Source organism: Macaca mulatta, chromosome 3 (assembly GCF_049350105.2).
Source record: "Macaca mulatta isolate MMU2019108-1 chromosome 3, T2T-MMU8v2.0, whole genome shotgun sequence".
Classification (NCBI taxonomy): Eukaryota; Metazoa; Chordata; class Mammalia; order Primates; family Cercopithecidae; genus Macaca; species Macaca mulatta.
In genome coordinates this window covers 127,054,489-127,070,872 of record NC_133408.1, presented here as the reverse complement: position 1 = coordinate 127,070,872, position 16,384 = coordinate 127,054,489, and the positions used below count along the sequence as shown (strand labels likewise).

Below are 16,384 nucleotides of genomic sequence, written 5' to 3'. Positions count from 1 at the left end.
TGTTGTGGAAGAATTCCTGCTATAATGACTCACCATTATTGATGGGACTGCATCATATTTCTCAAATGGACTGGAGTAGAAAGTAGATTTTTCTGGATAGTAGCAATAATGCTCTTAAATATTTTAAATAGGCCAGGTGTGGTGGCTCACGCCTGTAATCCCAACACTTTGGGAGGCCAAGTCTGGCAGATCACAAGGTCAGGATTTCAAGACCAGCCTGGCCAATACAGTGAAACCCCATCTCTACTAAATATACAAAAATTAGCTAGGCGTAGTGGCAGGCGCCTGTAGTCTCAGCTGCTTGGGAGGCTGAGGCAGGAGAATTGCCTGAACATGGGAGGCAGAGGTTGCAGTGAGTCAAGATGGCACCACTGCACTCCAGCCTGGGCAACAGAGCGAGACTCCATCTTTAAAAAAAAAAAAAAAAGATATATATATATATATATAAAATATATATTATATTAAATGCTTTAATATCTTCCAACTTTGTAAGCATTGCTTTAGTAGTTGTTGATTTTAAAGTATGTTGACAATGACATACTTATTAAATTGTTCAAAAAATTGAGAGTGGTGTTTTTACCAGCGTTATTTTTTGCTCAGTGAAAGAAATTAGTGCCTGGTTTATACTGTACTATCTGGCAGGCCTGACAATTTGCTTATGTATGCGTGAGCATGTGAATGTGTGTGTGTGCTTTAACTTTTTGACCTATCAGCATATCACATCACATATACCACAATATTTGATGACTGTTTTCATTTTCTGTATTTAGAAGAGCTCTTTGACTTAATATTAAATATAAAACATATAAATACCTTATATTTATTCTGGTTTTTATAACATTTCAGCATATTTTATTCAGATAAAGCTTATCTTTAATCTCTTATATATAGTTGATTATATATACTCTTGTCCAGCCTTAGGCCCTTAATTATTTTTTATTATGCATACTGCTAATTAAACCAGAAGAGTTTCTCAGGGAAGCATATATTAACTATCTCCAGAAGCCTTATTTTTTTTTCTTGTACAAGTGCATACAATAAATACAGTTGTCACTTGGTATCCAAGGGAGATTTGTTCCAGGACTCTCTGCAGATACGAAAATCCACAGATGCTCAAATCCCTTATAGAAAATGGCACAGTATTTGCATATAACCTACACACATCCTCCTTATACTTTAAATTGTCTCTAGATTACGTATAATACCTAGTACAATATAAGTGTCATTAGGGAATAATGACAAGAAAAAAACGTGGATGTTCAGTATAGACACAACCATCCCTATTTGTTTTCCAAATATTTTTTACCTGCTTTTGGTTGAATCCAGGGATGTGGAATCTAAGGATGTGGAAACCACAGATAGAGAGGACTGACTATACATTAAAATATGTGACCTGTTTAACTGTACAACTTAATTCTTAGTATGAGTCTCTAGTTATTTTCAGGTGGTATCATACTACTATGATGAACAGGAAAGGCTTAGATGTCTCTTACAAAGTTTACTATCATGGTTAATTTAAAATTTTTTTTTCTAAACTTATCTCTTTATATCATTACTTTTAGTCATTGGCTGTAAGAATAATAGTTATAATAACTAACATTTGTATAATGCTTTCTAATGTTTATAGTGCTCATTGGTACTAAGCATGATATAAAGGTTTGGGTTGAATGAAAGAGTGTCATCAGATATTTATTAATGTTTCATGAGACTAAGAGATTATATGGTGGAGGGAGCATTGATTTGTAGTCTTGGTCCTCAGAGTAACAGTCTGTGGAACCTTGCATGTGTCACTCAGCTACTGTAATAGTTTCCTCTTGGGTGGTTGGAATAGATGATCTTAGATTTATTTGGAAGATTCCTTTTAACACAAATTCTCTATTAGCCTGTTATTGCAGTAAAATATATCCCATTTTTAGTGTCTAGCCTTTAAGATCAAAGAGATTATCTTTTTTCCCATTGTTAGGGCCAACCTGTTTCTTAACTACATCTGTGGACGTATATCTTCTCTAGTTGTTGAAAATGTTTTTCTCCCTGGTATATTTATTTAAGGATAGAGATGATGAAGTCATCGTTGGCATTTAATAATTTAAACAGTTTCTTATAGCTCATTATTTTGTACCATAGAAATAAAATATTTATTTTAAAACTTCCCCATCTCCCTGTAATAATTATGTTCTGTAATAAGTGCCCCCACACACATACACAGAACATAAAATTAAAACCCCTTAATTATAGAGTTCTTCAGGGAACCTCCAGGTGTGAAGGTATCACACGGTATGTAGAGAGTTGCATTGGTTATCTGTGTCACTGATGCTTAGACCTGACTTCTCTGAACTTCTTCATGCTGTATTGTTGCCTGGTTGACTTCCTCATATGGATATCCAACAATCTGTCAAATTCAGCATTTTAAAAAGTGTACTATCTTCTTTTCTACCCAGTAGAGACTTCACTAGTGCTTGATTCTTGACTCTAGATTCTATTAATGATGCTGCCATTATCTGCTTATCCAGTATTGATACCTGCACTTACCTTGGGTCTCCCTCTTTTTTTTTTAATTACATCAAACTCATACTACCCATGGCAGAGTAGACCTCTGTCTCTTTGGACCAGTTCCTCTGTTTACTTCTGTGGCCACTTTCTAACATCAAGTGCTTTGTGTTGAATCCTCACTTTGGCATATTTTTCAGAACTCCCTTACACAGAAAATCCTGGAGTTTCACAAATTAATTATTCTAAATTATTTGTGAGATAAAAATAACACAGAGGAATAGTCTACAATTGTTTGGAAATTGGAAATGCTTATATGATAAACATTTATTAAGGACAGACTATAAATAAAGCACCTAAAATTCTAATTTTATTTAATATTCTAAAAATTATTTACAGGTCAGCAAACTTTTTTCTGTGAAAGCCCAGAAAGTAAATATTTTAGGCAACTCTGACATTGTACCCTGAAAGCAGCCACAGACAATACAGAAACAAAAGAGAATGGCAGTGTTCTAATAAATCTTTATTTATGGACATCACCATTTGAATTGCTTATAATTTTCATATGTCATGAAATAATTCTATTTGTTCTTTTCAACCATTTGAAAATGTAAAAACTGTTTTTAGTTTGTGGGCTATACAGAAACAGGCAGCAGGCTTGATTTGGCCTAAGATGACTCCATACTTGAAGCTTATTTTAAATACATAAAATGACATTATCAATATGTAACAGGTCCTATAAGCTTCAGTTATACGAAAGACTTAAAAAGTACCATGTAATGGATACTCAGTACACAAAAATAAAGCTCCATTAAAACATAAGTCTGACAAAAATTTAATAAATAATATACTGTTCTTAGTTGCTGAGAGTTTTTGTTTTCTACTTGGAAACAGGAATGGACTTGAGAGGGGTGGTGGGTTAGGTCTATTAGCATGGCTTAGTAAAACATCCAGTGATATTTCTTCCTTTGGTAGACTTCCATAGAGCAACCCTAGTCATTAGGCCTCATAATGTTTCCATTAGTGCTTAACCTGTAGTAGTGATTCAGTAAATGGTGAATGCGACAGGGGTTGTTTTTGATGGTGCTTTACTCTTTGTGAAAAGAAATTTTTTTAAATGAGTGTTATCTTAGATATTTCCTACTCACCTGTGCCCTACTTGCTTATTCAGAGTTTTAAGTGTAGCTGCTTCATGTCAGATCAAATAGAGGTCACTATGAAACCAAAGATGGTAAGTCACACATTTTCCTTTACAGCTACAGAGCCTGTTTGACACTTTGGCAGCTATCAGAGCATTTCACATTTCATTGAAAAGTCATAAAAACCATTCACAGGTCAGACTGAAGAATATTACCTAATTATATTGTGTTTTTAGCACCTAGAGTTTTAAAACTGTATAAAGAATACAGGAATTATATTCCCGGTTCAGCAGCTGAGTAACTTTGCCTGTCTGGGCCTCTGTTTTCTAATTTTTAATCAAGATAGTTGTGATCTCATTATTGTCCCTCAAATGTTACGATGCTAAGGCCTATATTAACTAGGCAGTGACTGTTACAGGTATTGAAGGGAAGGAGAGATCATTTTAGTTTTACATATCCTGGAAGGTTTCATGGGTAGTAGTAAGATTGGAGTGGGTAATATTTCAGTTTAAGTATTTGGAGGAGGCTATTCAAAATGTGGCTCTCAGACCTGCAGCATCAGTTCTGACAACTTGTTATAATTAACAAATTATTGGCCCAACCAGACCTTCACATTCTGAACTTGTATCTCTGGGAATAGATTGCAGAAATGTTTAGCCAGTTCTCCTGGTGATTATTTGCATGGCAGAGTTTGAGAAGCACTGTTGTAGGTCTCAGACATATGCAGATTGAGCCGTGCTCATGCTACTGTACTCCAGCCTGGGTGACAGAACGAGATCCTGTCTCCAGAAAAAAAAAAAAGAAAAAAAGAATTTTTAATCGGAGAGTGATATTATGAAAGCATATATGATGAGATTAGCCTGATGGTTGTAATGTACAATAGATTTGAATGGCGTACTTCCAAAGCAGTATTTCTTAAAGCCTTGCTACTCAAAAGAATCGTCCTCAGACTGGCATTGGCATCAATCACCTGGGAACTTGTTGGAAATGCAAAATCTCAGCTCCATCCAAGACCAACCAAATTTGAATCTAGTTTAACAAAATCCCAAAGGGATTGTTATTTAAAGCTTGAGAACCCTGGCTTGGGGCATAATTTGTGGGCTGCCTATATTGGAATCACCTGTAAAAAGTATACATACATCTTACAGTCCCTTCTCCAGATCCACCTAATGTGACTATCGGGCTACCCAGATAATTCTTACACAGTTTGAAAACATTTGTGCTGGAACAGTAGTTCTAAGCGTGACTACACAGAAATCTCAGACTAATAAAATTTAAATTTGTGAGAGGGGACCCCAGACATTGGTAAGTTGAGAACCAATGTATTAGAAGGAGTGATAGGAGTTAGAAGATTAATGCGCTAATTCTGGTGTGAACTGACAAAGCATCTGGGTTTGTGTGGTGGTACTGGAGATGGAAAGAATGAGGCAGATGCCAGGGACATTGTGAAGAACTGTTAGCCTTTGGTGACTCAGTCAGTTGATAATAAGAAAGCAAGGGAAAGAAAGGTTAAAAAAAAAAGGATGGAGGCTCTATAATGTTTAATATTGACAATAGTGAGCTCTCTTTAGATGATATAATTCTCTTTTTTATTTGTGTACATTCTCTATACCTGCTGTCACATCTATAATTAGAGTAAAATTAATTAACTTTATTTTTAAATAACATGGACATGGTTTTGAGCCCGAGCGACTTCAAAGCCTGCTAACAGTGAACAGACATTGGAAAGTGAGGTGAAATGTAGGAATTGGTTGAAAGGAAGGGAGAATATATTGAGTTTTCATTTAGAAGGCTGGATATTGACATCCTAGCTTATCTACATGAAATAATAGGCAGGCTGTTGACAATTATGATGAAAGTGTTAGGGAATAAAGAATATAGACACTCATTTAGAATTTAGAATTGAGTTTACCTACATAAAGTTAACAATTAAAAGCAGGATAATGTATAGAGGAGAGAAGCAAGGGAAAGACTTTAGGTTATAGATAAAATAACAGAGTTAAAGTCGCAGCATCAATTTGAAGAATGCCAGTGTTCAAAGAGATGAGAACAAGAAGTAGTGCCTATGAGGGAAACACAAAAAAATAGAGAAATAAAAGAACCAAGATGATACAATGTCAAAGATGCAAGAGAAGAATTTCAAGGAGAGGAGCTGGTCAATCTTGTGATGTGCTGCAGAAAAGTAAAGGAATTGGGGGACTGAGAAACGCTGATGGATTTGAGAGTTAAGAGATATTAATGACTTTCTGGAATATTGTTTCAGTAACATAGTCCAGGCAGAAGTCAGATTCCTGCGCATAATTGAGTCATTTGCTGAGGAAATTGAGAGACGGTATCAATAACTAATTTGAGAAATGTGAAGGCCAAGAAAGATAGAAAATTTTTAGGAAAGTAACTAGAAGGAGATAGCAGGATTAAGTTATGATCCTGAGTAAGTCATTCCAGAGTCACCACCCATTTAGAGGGTGATCAAAGGGATGGGGTAGGATTTGTCTTGAATAGTAGGGGTTACCTCTCTTAAAGCCCCCTCTCCCTCTTCCTCTGGAACTGTGAATGGAAAGAAAGGCAGAATAGAAGAACAGATATATTGTGATCATGATAATTTGGTTTCTTTTAAGGTAGAACATTTTATGTGCACCAAGATAGGCTTACAACCATATTTAAGTAAAACATTCAGTCCTCCTATTAAGTCCTCCTTAGCTAATTTGAGACTGGGAAAGCAGATACTTAGTTGGATGCTTTGGTTGAAGCATTTAAAAAGTATTCTTCAGAACCAGACATAACTTTCTATTTTGTCAAATTAAGACACCTAAGTTTATTCCACTTCGGCAGCTATCTCCCCTTAATGCATCTTTTTACTTACTGGTGTTCCTGACTTTATGCCCTAAAAGTCAGCAAGCTGAAGTACTTTTTAACACATTCTCCTCAATGTCGGGCATTATTGCTGTCAGCTATCTTCCATGCCAAGGTAACCTACAGGTGGATTTTCATAGCCAAGTCTAATGCTACAAACATGGATCCTCCCATTTCATAATTGATTATGAGTTTCTCTACAGGTACCAAATTGCAGCAATGAGATACAGGTCTTTATGGTTCCCTCACCCCAACTGCAGTCAGACTCATTAGGGAATACCTTGCAAAGATAGTTTACCAGTCATTCTCACTCAAGTTCTAAGAATGGTCAGCAGTTACCTTCAACAATGACTTCTCACACATCCCCTCTTCAAACACATTTTTTAACCCCCCAATGAGTGAAGTCCACATTCTGGCATATCCTTTTAATAAGGTTCCCCTTACCAAGATTCTGTTAGGGTACAACTTCTTTAATTTTGTTGTCTTTGCTTTTGTTAAGGAAGACTAGGGCATTAAGTTAAAGATGATTTGTCTTGTTTTCTAAAATTTATTATTTTTTTGTGCAGTGATAGTGATATCTGTTGCAAAGTAAACCAAATCCTGATTTTGAAAGTTATGCCAGCATGCATTTTAGAAATAATTTTCTATGACTCTAAATAGAGAACTCAAGAATAAAGTCAGCTCTTTAGTTCTGTAGCAGTCAGGAACAGATAGTATATTTTGTATTTAGGTGTTGGAAACCTGTGAAACAGAGAGGGTAAAAACAGTAATAGATCCTGCTATGGATATGATAAGTCTCTGGATTTACTACAAGTTCCCAGTATTGAATAAATTAGGTAATATAAATTTATCAGTTTCCATGGCAACTTTGGTTGTACTTTAGGCTCATTGCTTCTCAAACATTTATGTGCAAAAAGAATCTCTTGGAGATCAGAATGACATTTTGATTCAGAGGCCTGGGCTTGGAGGGGTTTGGGGGATGAGGCTGAGATTCTTCATTTCTAACAAATTCCCAGGAGATACTACTGGTCCCCAGACCACACTTGCACTAAAAAGGGTCTAGGTGGTAAGTAGCAGCTGATAAGACCTTGCTCTTGGAATCTAGAAGGTGGCTGCCAGAATGACAATTTAGAGCCATTCTTAGCAAACATTTTTCTGTAAAGGACCAGATCATAAATATTTTAAGCTTTGTGGCCGCAGGTCTATATTTCATAGTCTCGGGTGGTTTGCTTATTTTTACAACTTAGAAACCACCTTAGCTCTAAGGCATACCTCTGGCTAGAGCAAGAAGCTAAAGTCAAATCCAGGGGGCTTGTCAAGTTAGCCCATGGCTTCCAGATCTGGCATTGATATAAGCCCCTTGTTTTGTGAGGATTCTTAGGACTGTAGGAGAACCGTGAGGGTTCCAGTTCCGAAGAACTTTATAGGAAAGTTGTGTATTTGTTGAGGAGGGAAAGAAGATAAAATTATTTGGAAGAAAATAAAAAGAAACTACCATTTTGATTAACTCATGCAAAATGAAAATCTCTAAAAAGTGTTAATATTTAGATCATAAGTAAGAGTCTGGGCAGAACTTCAAGATGGACCCAGAATGCATTTAACTTCGATTTATATGATTAGCCTACCTACTTACGAGTCAGTATAGTTTCCAGTCATGGTTAAAAACTTGATCAAACTCATGTCCAGATCCCAGTTCTACTGCTTACTGGCTGGGTAACTTTAGTTAGTCAAGCTGCTTAACTATTCTGAGATACAATAATACCCCTGTTATATGGGGTTGTTAATATTAAATGAGAGTGTGTGCTTTAAAGTGTTTAGAAAACAATAAATAGTGACCTACTATATTATTATGAGTATGACTGAATCCTATAAAAGAATCCTATGGCCAGGCACAGTGGCCCAAGCCTGTAATCCTAGTATTTTGAGAGGCCAAGGTGGGTGGATCACCTGAGGTCAAGAGTTCAAGACTAGCCTAAGCAACATGGTGAAACCCAATCTCTACTAAAAATACAAAAATTAGCTGGGCGTGGTGGCGGGCATCTGTAATCCCTGCTACTCGGGAGGCTGAGGCGGGAGAATCACTTGAACCCAGGTTGCAGTGAACCGCGATCATGCCATTGTACTCCAGTCTGGGTGACAGATCGAAACTCTGTCTCAAAAACAAAAACAAAAATAATCCTGTGACTGTCAGGCTGTCCATTAGAGTTGTCTTAGATATGGCTCTCCTGGCATTCATGCCCTTCTTAATGTCTTTGCAGACATAATGGGAAACTTGTACCTATAGCCCTTGATAACAACATACTTAATTTCTGCAAAGCTAGCAGAAACCTCATTACTAAACAAGTCAAATCACTATTCCATGTGTTTTTAAAGGTGGGATTTCTTTGGGTCAAAGAGAGATGGATAGACTTAGCTTCCCAATGTGGCTCTCAGTAGCTAGTCCCTTTGAAGAATATCGAAAACAGCTTTACCTCAGTGACTTGCTCGTCCTAATTTCATTTCAGTGTTTCACTGGATAATGAATGAAACTTTTGTCTGCCATGCCAGGACATCCAGACGTTAGTAGTTAAATTAACAGTATCAGCAGTGTCCTTGTTTAAGAAAGATTTATAGAAATTAGAAATTAACAAATTTAAAGTACTGAATAACTATAAACTTTTTCAAATTTTATTTTTGGACTAAGCAAAATGCTTAAGAATTTCTGAAGTTTAAAAAATTGGGTTTGGGTTTTTAAAATTTTTTTTTTAACGAGAGGAACTCATTACTGAAAAACAAGAATTACTAATCTTAAAATCAGAAGCCACTGGTATCTAAATACCTTTTTTTTTGTCATTTCAAATGCATACTGTACATACTGTTGCATTTTTGTTGTGTTAATTTTATTATATTTTTAATGTTTTAAAAATAGCGTGAAATAACTTATTTAAACCTGTGGTTGCAAGTTTTTGAAAAAAACTTTTTTAGCTTTTAGTAAAACATGGAGGAGACTTGTTTGCTGAGAATGAAAATAAAGATACTCCTTGTGATTGTGCTGAAAAGCAACACCACAAAGATTTGGCCCTCAATCTGGAATCTCAAATGGTATTCTCACGGGATCCTGAGGCTGAAGAAATAGAAGCTGAATATGCTGCATTAGACAAACGAGAGGTCAGTTTATTTTTTTTTTCTCAGTAAAAAAATTACATGTAATTTTAGATTGTATGTTGTTTTATATTTTTTTTCTTCTTTAAAACTCAGTTTGTGTGTTCTTCTTTACAGGATTCTAAATATCCTGTCATCTTCATAGCCATAAAGTATAAAAATACATCTAGGCCAACCACGGTGGCTCATGCCTGTAGTTCTAGTGCTTTGGGAGGACAAGGCACTGGAGTTCTGAGACTAGCCTGGGCTATAGCAAGACTTTATCTCTACAAAAAATCTTAAAAATTTGCCAGGAATGGTGGCCAACACTCATTGTCCTAACTACTCAGGAGGCTGAGGCAAGAGGATCGCTTGAGCCCAAGAGTTCAAGGCTGCCATGAGCTATGATCATGCCAGGGTACTCCAGCCTGGTGACAAAGTGAGACCCTGTCTCGAACTTTAAAAATAAATAATAACATCTAGGAAACCTGGAGCTATGGGTCTTTTGTCTGTCATATATGAGTGTGTTTACTTATAAATAAGGTGCTGATGTGAGGTATGAATCCGATTCACTCCTCGTACTACCAGACTCCAGTCCTCCTGTTCATCAGTCTCACCTTCTCCTTTGGATTGATCATATCAACAGACTTGCTTTGGTAGATCCCATCTTAAAAACCAAACAAAAAACATAAAAGCAGCCATTGACTCAACCCTTCCCTAGCCCTGTCTCTCTTCCCCTTGAGTTGTAGCCCCATATCTCTTATCTTCTTAGGAGAGAACCGCTTCCTCACCTTCCATTCACTCTTTAGCCCACTGCAGTATGACTTTCTTCCCTTCTACTCTGATGGAACTGCCCCCCGTCATGGAGTGACATGTTGCCAAATGTAGTAGTTTTACTTTTCTGCCTTCATCTTACTTGAATTCCTCAGTGGCACTTGACGCAATTGACCAATCCTTTCTTAATGAAACACTTTTCTCTAGGCTTTGAGGACAACATTCTCTTCTGATTTTCCTTTATGTCTTCCTGGTCTCAATAAATATTACCTCTGTCCACTGAGTTGCTCAAGCGTAAATGGGGGAAGCATTCTTGATTCCTCACATTTTCTTAATCATCACATCCAAACAGTTGGGGAATCCTGTCAATTTTACCTCCAAAAATGCAACGTAAATTAATTTGTTCTTCCCAACCTGTACTCCTACCTCTCTAGGCGCTCACCACCTTCACTTCTTATCTGAGCTACTGTAATAGTTTCCTTACTGGTCTTCTTCTTTCTATTCTTGTATCTTTAGAATCCATATTGTACACAGGATTCAGAATGACATTTTAAATGTTATACATATCATTTAAATCATTTAATGATTTTTCATTGTACTTAGAATAAAATCCAAACTGTTTGCTCGGATGTAAGCCCTTATGTGATCTGACCACTATACCTTTCCAGCATTACCTCAGACCTAATTTTTCCCCAGAACACCTTGCTCTCATTGTAATGCCTAGACTACACTAAGGCATTTGCAGTTGCTCTTTCCTGTGTCTGAAATCTCCCAGTTATTTTCTGCCATTCTTTCTAAAATAGGTCTCCTCTCTTCCCAATATTCTTTACTGTATGCCCTTTTTATTTTAAGTTTTTAATTCTTTTTTATTAGTAGTATTTTTGATTGAAAAATAATAATTGTATACATTTGGGAGTACAGTGTTGTGTTTTGGTACGTATATACAATGTGGAATGATTAAATCAAGCTAATTAACATATCTATCCCTAACTCACCTATCATTTTTTAAGATGAGACATTTGAAATGTACTCTTATTTTGAAATATACAATACATTGTTATTGACTATAGTCACCATTGTGTAATAGATCTCAAAACCTATTCTTGCTGTCTTATCTGAAACTTTATACCCCCTGTTTATTTTTCATAGGACCTATCACATGCTATGATTATTTTATGTATTTGTTTACTTGTTTATTGCCTTTCTCTCCTATTAGACTGTCAACTCCGTGAAGGGTAGAGCCATATCTGCCTATTCAGCAGACTATTTTCAGTGTTTGAAACACTGCTTGCACAAAATAGGCATCCATAGATATTTCTTAAAGAAATTATAACCCAGTAAATTTTTTCCTCCCAAAAGGATTCTGATTCCTCAGTGTTTAGTGCTAACTTGATTCTAAAAGGTATTATGTAACTATTGGTTTGTACATGTTTAGAAAAATAATCATATGATCGTGTTGTTTATTTTCTCTATGGATTCCCAACAATTTCAGAGCTTTATACTCTCCATATGGCCAAAAGAACTGAGTTTGTTGGGATTAAAATTTACTTTTTAAAACATCTTTTGTTTCTGTAGTTAGGTTATTTTATAGACAAGCTTATTCATATTAAGTACATATAGAAAGAGAGAGGGCCTGTGCCCTAAGCATTTTGCTGACCCTTCACGTGGTTATTTAATCCACATGGGAACCTTGAATGACAGTTGTCCTCTCCTCCCCACCTTTTTTTAATGAGGAAGAAAAACTGGAAAATAACTGAGTAACTTGCCAGAATCAAAGTGAGCTGAACTTGATTCTTCTGACTTCAGGTCCAAGCAACTTCCACTTACCATATTGCCTTCTTTTTGACAATCCATTATCTTGAGTCAAACAGAAATTTTTACTGTAATAATTAGTATAGTAATTTAGTCAGAAGACTAAATTATTATAGTAATTTCCAGAAATAATATTGATGTAATTAAATTGTAAGACATTTAGTTTTTTCCCCAAAATACCGTCTTATTTTAATTTATAATTGAATCAGGGAATAACAGTAGGCATTATCAGTAGATTTAAGATCTAAATGGACTTAATATAACTATTATTATGTTAAGAAAAAAGTTACAGAATAGTTTGATACTAATTCTATGGGAAAAAATGACTATGTACAAGAAGAATATTGAAGTATACCAAAACGATCATTTTGATTATAGGTAATCTCCTTTACAATTATTATTTTGTCTATTTTCATGCATTTCCTGACATTTATAATGAGTATTTATTGCTAAAAATGTAAAATAATTTCTTCATCCTGACTGTATCCCAAGTGGTAACAGTTTCTTATGTGTACTACCAGAGTTAAGCAAACATATATGTATATTGAATTTTTAATGCAAAAGTAAGATCATGTCATATATTGTATTCTATATTTTTTCAACTTAACAATATATCATGAACATCTCTCCTAAGTCAGAACATATAATGTACATATTTTAAACATTTACCTATTGCCAAACGTCTAAGTAATTTATGTATTTTTACCTTTAAAAACAAGGCTACAGTGAATATTTGCCTGATATATATCTTCTTTATCCAATTGTGCCATTAGTGTAGTTAAAAATACGGATTCTAGAGCCAGACTGTCTGAGTTCATATCTTTGCCCAATGACTAACTTACTATGTGACCTTGAGCAGATTACTTAAACTCTCTGTCTCAGTCTCTTCTTAAAATGAAGTTAACAGTCCCTACCTCATAGGGTTATAGTGATCCTTAATGAGTTAATATATGTATATGCTTCGACCAGTGCCTGACTCATTTTCAACATTAGCTAATTGTCTGCTACTGTAATCATGATTATTACTTCATAGTCATCATTATTGCATTGTATACACATTTTAAAAGTGTAGTTCCTATGTGTCTTTAGAAATTGGTTTGATGGGTCATAAGATTTTAAACTTTGTCAGATGCTCTTAAACTGTCCAGAAAGATTACATTGATTTACTTTTATTTCATTAGTATATTAGAGAATCTTTTTCTCCACATTCTTGCTAGCATTGAATATTATCATTGTTATTATATTTACCCAATTTGGACAAATAAATGGTACCTTGTTTATTTCTCTGATTATTGTGTAAATTGACTGTTCAGTTGTGCATTTTCTATGAAGTATGTTTTCTTAATGCTTTCTAAGAGAACTTTGTGTATTTTTCCATATCCTAAGTTTTTTACTTACATGGTATTCAGAGGTATAAATTTTTTTCCTTTTTGTCTTCTGAATTTGTGACTTGCTAATACTATGATCACATGTCCCTGTATTTTTCTAGTTTGGTAGATTTTTTCAACGCATATTGGATTTGTTTTGTCTACTGTTTTCACAATGTAAAGAGTAATACTTTCATACTCAAATAAATGCCTATATTACCTGGATGTTTACAGCAGTACTATTTATAATAGCCAAAAGGTGAAAACAACTCAAATGTTTATCACCTAATGAATGGGTAAACAAAATGTGAGATATACACGCAATAGAATATAGCTCAGCCATAAAAAGGAATGAACTACTAATACATGCTGTATATAATATAGATCAACCTCAAAAACAGTATGCTAAGTGTAAGAAGCCAGACACAAAAGGTCACATTTGGATGATTCCATTTATATGAAAGATCCAAACAGATAAAAGCCGTAGAAACAGAACTCATATGCTGGACATTGCCTTAGCTGGCTACCTGGTTAGCAGGTTTAACCTACTCTGTTCTGCAGGAGCTGCTGGCGTCCTGTGATGCTCAGGCAAGAACAGCTGAATAAGGAGAGAGAAAACTAAAATGCCAAGAACTGGGCATTTCAGAGCTTTATGGAGTGACTGCTATAAGGAGTGACTGCTTAATGTTTATAGGACGTTCTTTTGGAATGATGGAAATGTTTTGAAACTAGATAAAGGTGATTGTACGACACTGAAAGTGTTCTAGATGTTGCTGAATTGTACACCTTAAAATGGTTAATTTTATGTTATGAGTTTTACCTGAATTTTTTTAAAATTATTTTTTGTTTGAGAAAGAGTCTCACTCTGTTACCTAGGCTGTAGTACAGTAGTGCGATCTCAGCTCACTGCAACCTCCGCCTCCCGGGTTCAAGTGATTCTCCTGCCTTAGCCTCCCAGGTAGCTGGGATTACAGGCACCCACTGCCGCACCTGGCTAATTTTTGTATTTTTAGTAGAGACGGGGTTTTACCGTGTTGACCATGCTGGTCTTGAACTCCTGACCTCAAATGATCCACCCACCTCAGCCTCCCAAAGTGCTGGGATTACAGGTGTGAGCCACCACACCAAGCCCCCTTGAATTTTTAAAAACGTCAGTGCTTTCTTTAAAACTTATATTTGTACCTTCTACTTTGACCTTGGTTGACTTCTGGATTATTTTGCTTATGCTAGTGATTTTACATGGCCTGCTGTGTGATTGTATTAAGTCATATATTTAGGTACTTTTAAAAATTTATGTTCTGAAGGTGAAATGTATATTTCAGCTGAGTTTTAATTTAGTTAATGATCTGGACAGTGTATAATATATTTCTATAACTTCTTAATTTAGTCTTTTCCTCCAAATAATTAAATTATAAATTGGTAAAATCCACTTCTTATTCCCATCATTCAACAAAACTGAGTGACTGCTAGACGCTGTTTTAGATGCTTGGAGGAACAAAGATAAGTGACTACATTCTAGGTGTTTACGTTCCAACAGGGAGAGAGAAACACACAAATAAGTTTAAAAGTAAGTGGAACATGTAATTTTGGAGAGTGGGAACTGCTGTAAAGAGATTCTTAAATGAGATATTTAAGTGATGGCTAGGAAAAGTGTGTTCAATTTATTTAAACACCAAAGGGAGAACAGAAAAATTAGCAAGTATTAGACATAGGTTGGGGTCAGATTCTGTAGGAGTAGGACTGTACGGCTACATCCGAGTATATGAAGGGAAAAGTGGGCAATATGCTGCTATGAAAGCCCATCTAAAGAATCATCCTTCCCTTCCCCTCTCTTAGTCTATATAACTTTAAAAGGCTCAATGTTCTTTTTCTGGCAAGAAACTCATGCTGGACATTGCTGACTATATTAGTTAGCAGGTTTAACCTACTCTGCTCTGCAGAAGCTGCTGGCTTCCTGTCATTTCAGAGTACGGTTCAGGGTAGCCTAGATCTTCATGCACAAGCAAGAACTGCTGAATAAGGGGAGAGGAAGCGGAAATGAAGGGAAGGGTCAAAGAATCCTAAAAACTTTCCTGGCTATTTTTTCCTCCCTCCCTCCCAAGCTAAGCTCATGGATCAGCTAATGAGAGATTGCTATTAAGGGGAATTAGAAATATCCTTTCTCCTTGAGCATCTAAACATCTTTTAAATTTTTAACAGTTACAGATACTTTTGGGTAAATAAGTGCCTATTCTTTTTTTTCTTTTAACAATAAACATGTTTTACCGATAGGAAGGGGAGGCTGTTTTCCTTGTGAAAAAAATAAGAACAAATACTTTAATAACTCCTTTACGTGACAACCTTTCTGAAATAATTTTTGAAGAGAACTATTATAATAATATGAAGATAGTGCAGTTTGTATAATAGGCTGTTTCACAATTTTTCAGTGGTCTTTGGTAGCAATAGTATGCACTGATGCAAAAGAGGTAATTTTATTCATGTTTCTTTTAAATTTAGTTTTTCTTTTTCTTTATGTCAGTACTGACTGCTTTGAAGGTTATTGCTGGTTTGTTTAGTCTGAAAATAGAAGCAGTTTATCTTTGCAACAGGAAAGAGAAAGGCACCTTCATTTTAATCTGTCTTGTGGAAGAGAGAAGTAGTGCCCACTTGGGACTAAGCAATGTATTGAAATGCTTCACATGACCTAATTACAGTTCTGTTGTGAAGATTCAGAGTGCATATGTTACATGTTCATGAAGGCAGTGTGTCTTTATCCTTTAAGAATTATTTTTCTTCCACTGTTACCTATTGAAGTTTAAAACTACATGCATTTTAAAAAACTGGATCTAGGCA

General features: G+C 35.5%; 1 protein-coding gene across 13 annotated transcripts in view; it reads left to right on the top strand.

The window, feature by feature from the left end:
• The window catches only part of ANKIB1 (ankyrin repeat and IBR domain containing 1), a 155,963-nt gene that overhangs the window by 72,856 nt on the left and 66,723 nt on the right, over positions 1–16,384 (top strand). For 9 of the 13 annotated variants that reach the window (XM_077994894.1, XM_028844887.2, XM_077994890.1 and 6 more), the window contains 1 exon segment: positions 9,444–9,626. The exons of the other annotated variants lie outside the window; for them this stretch is intronic. In XM_077994894.1, the coding sequence (XP_077851020.1) occupies positions 9,444–9,626 (183 nt within the window). 13 annotated transcript variants of the gene reach the window in all.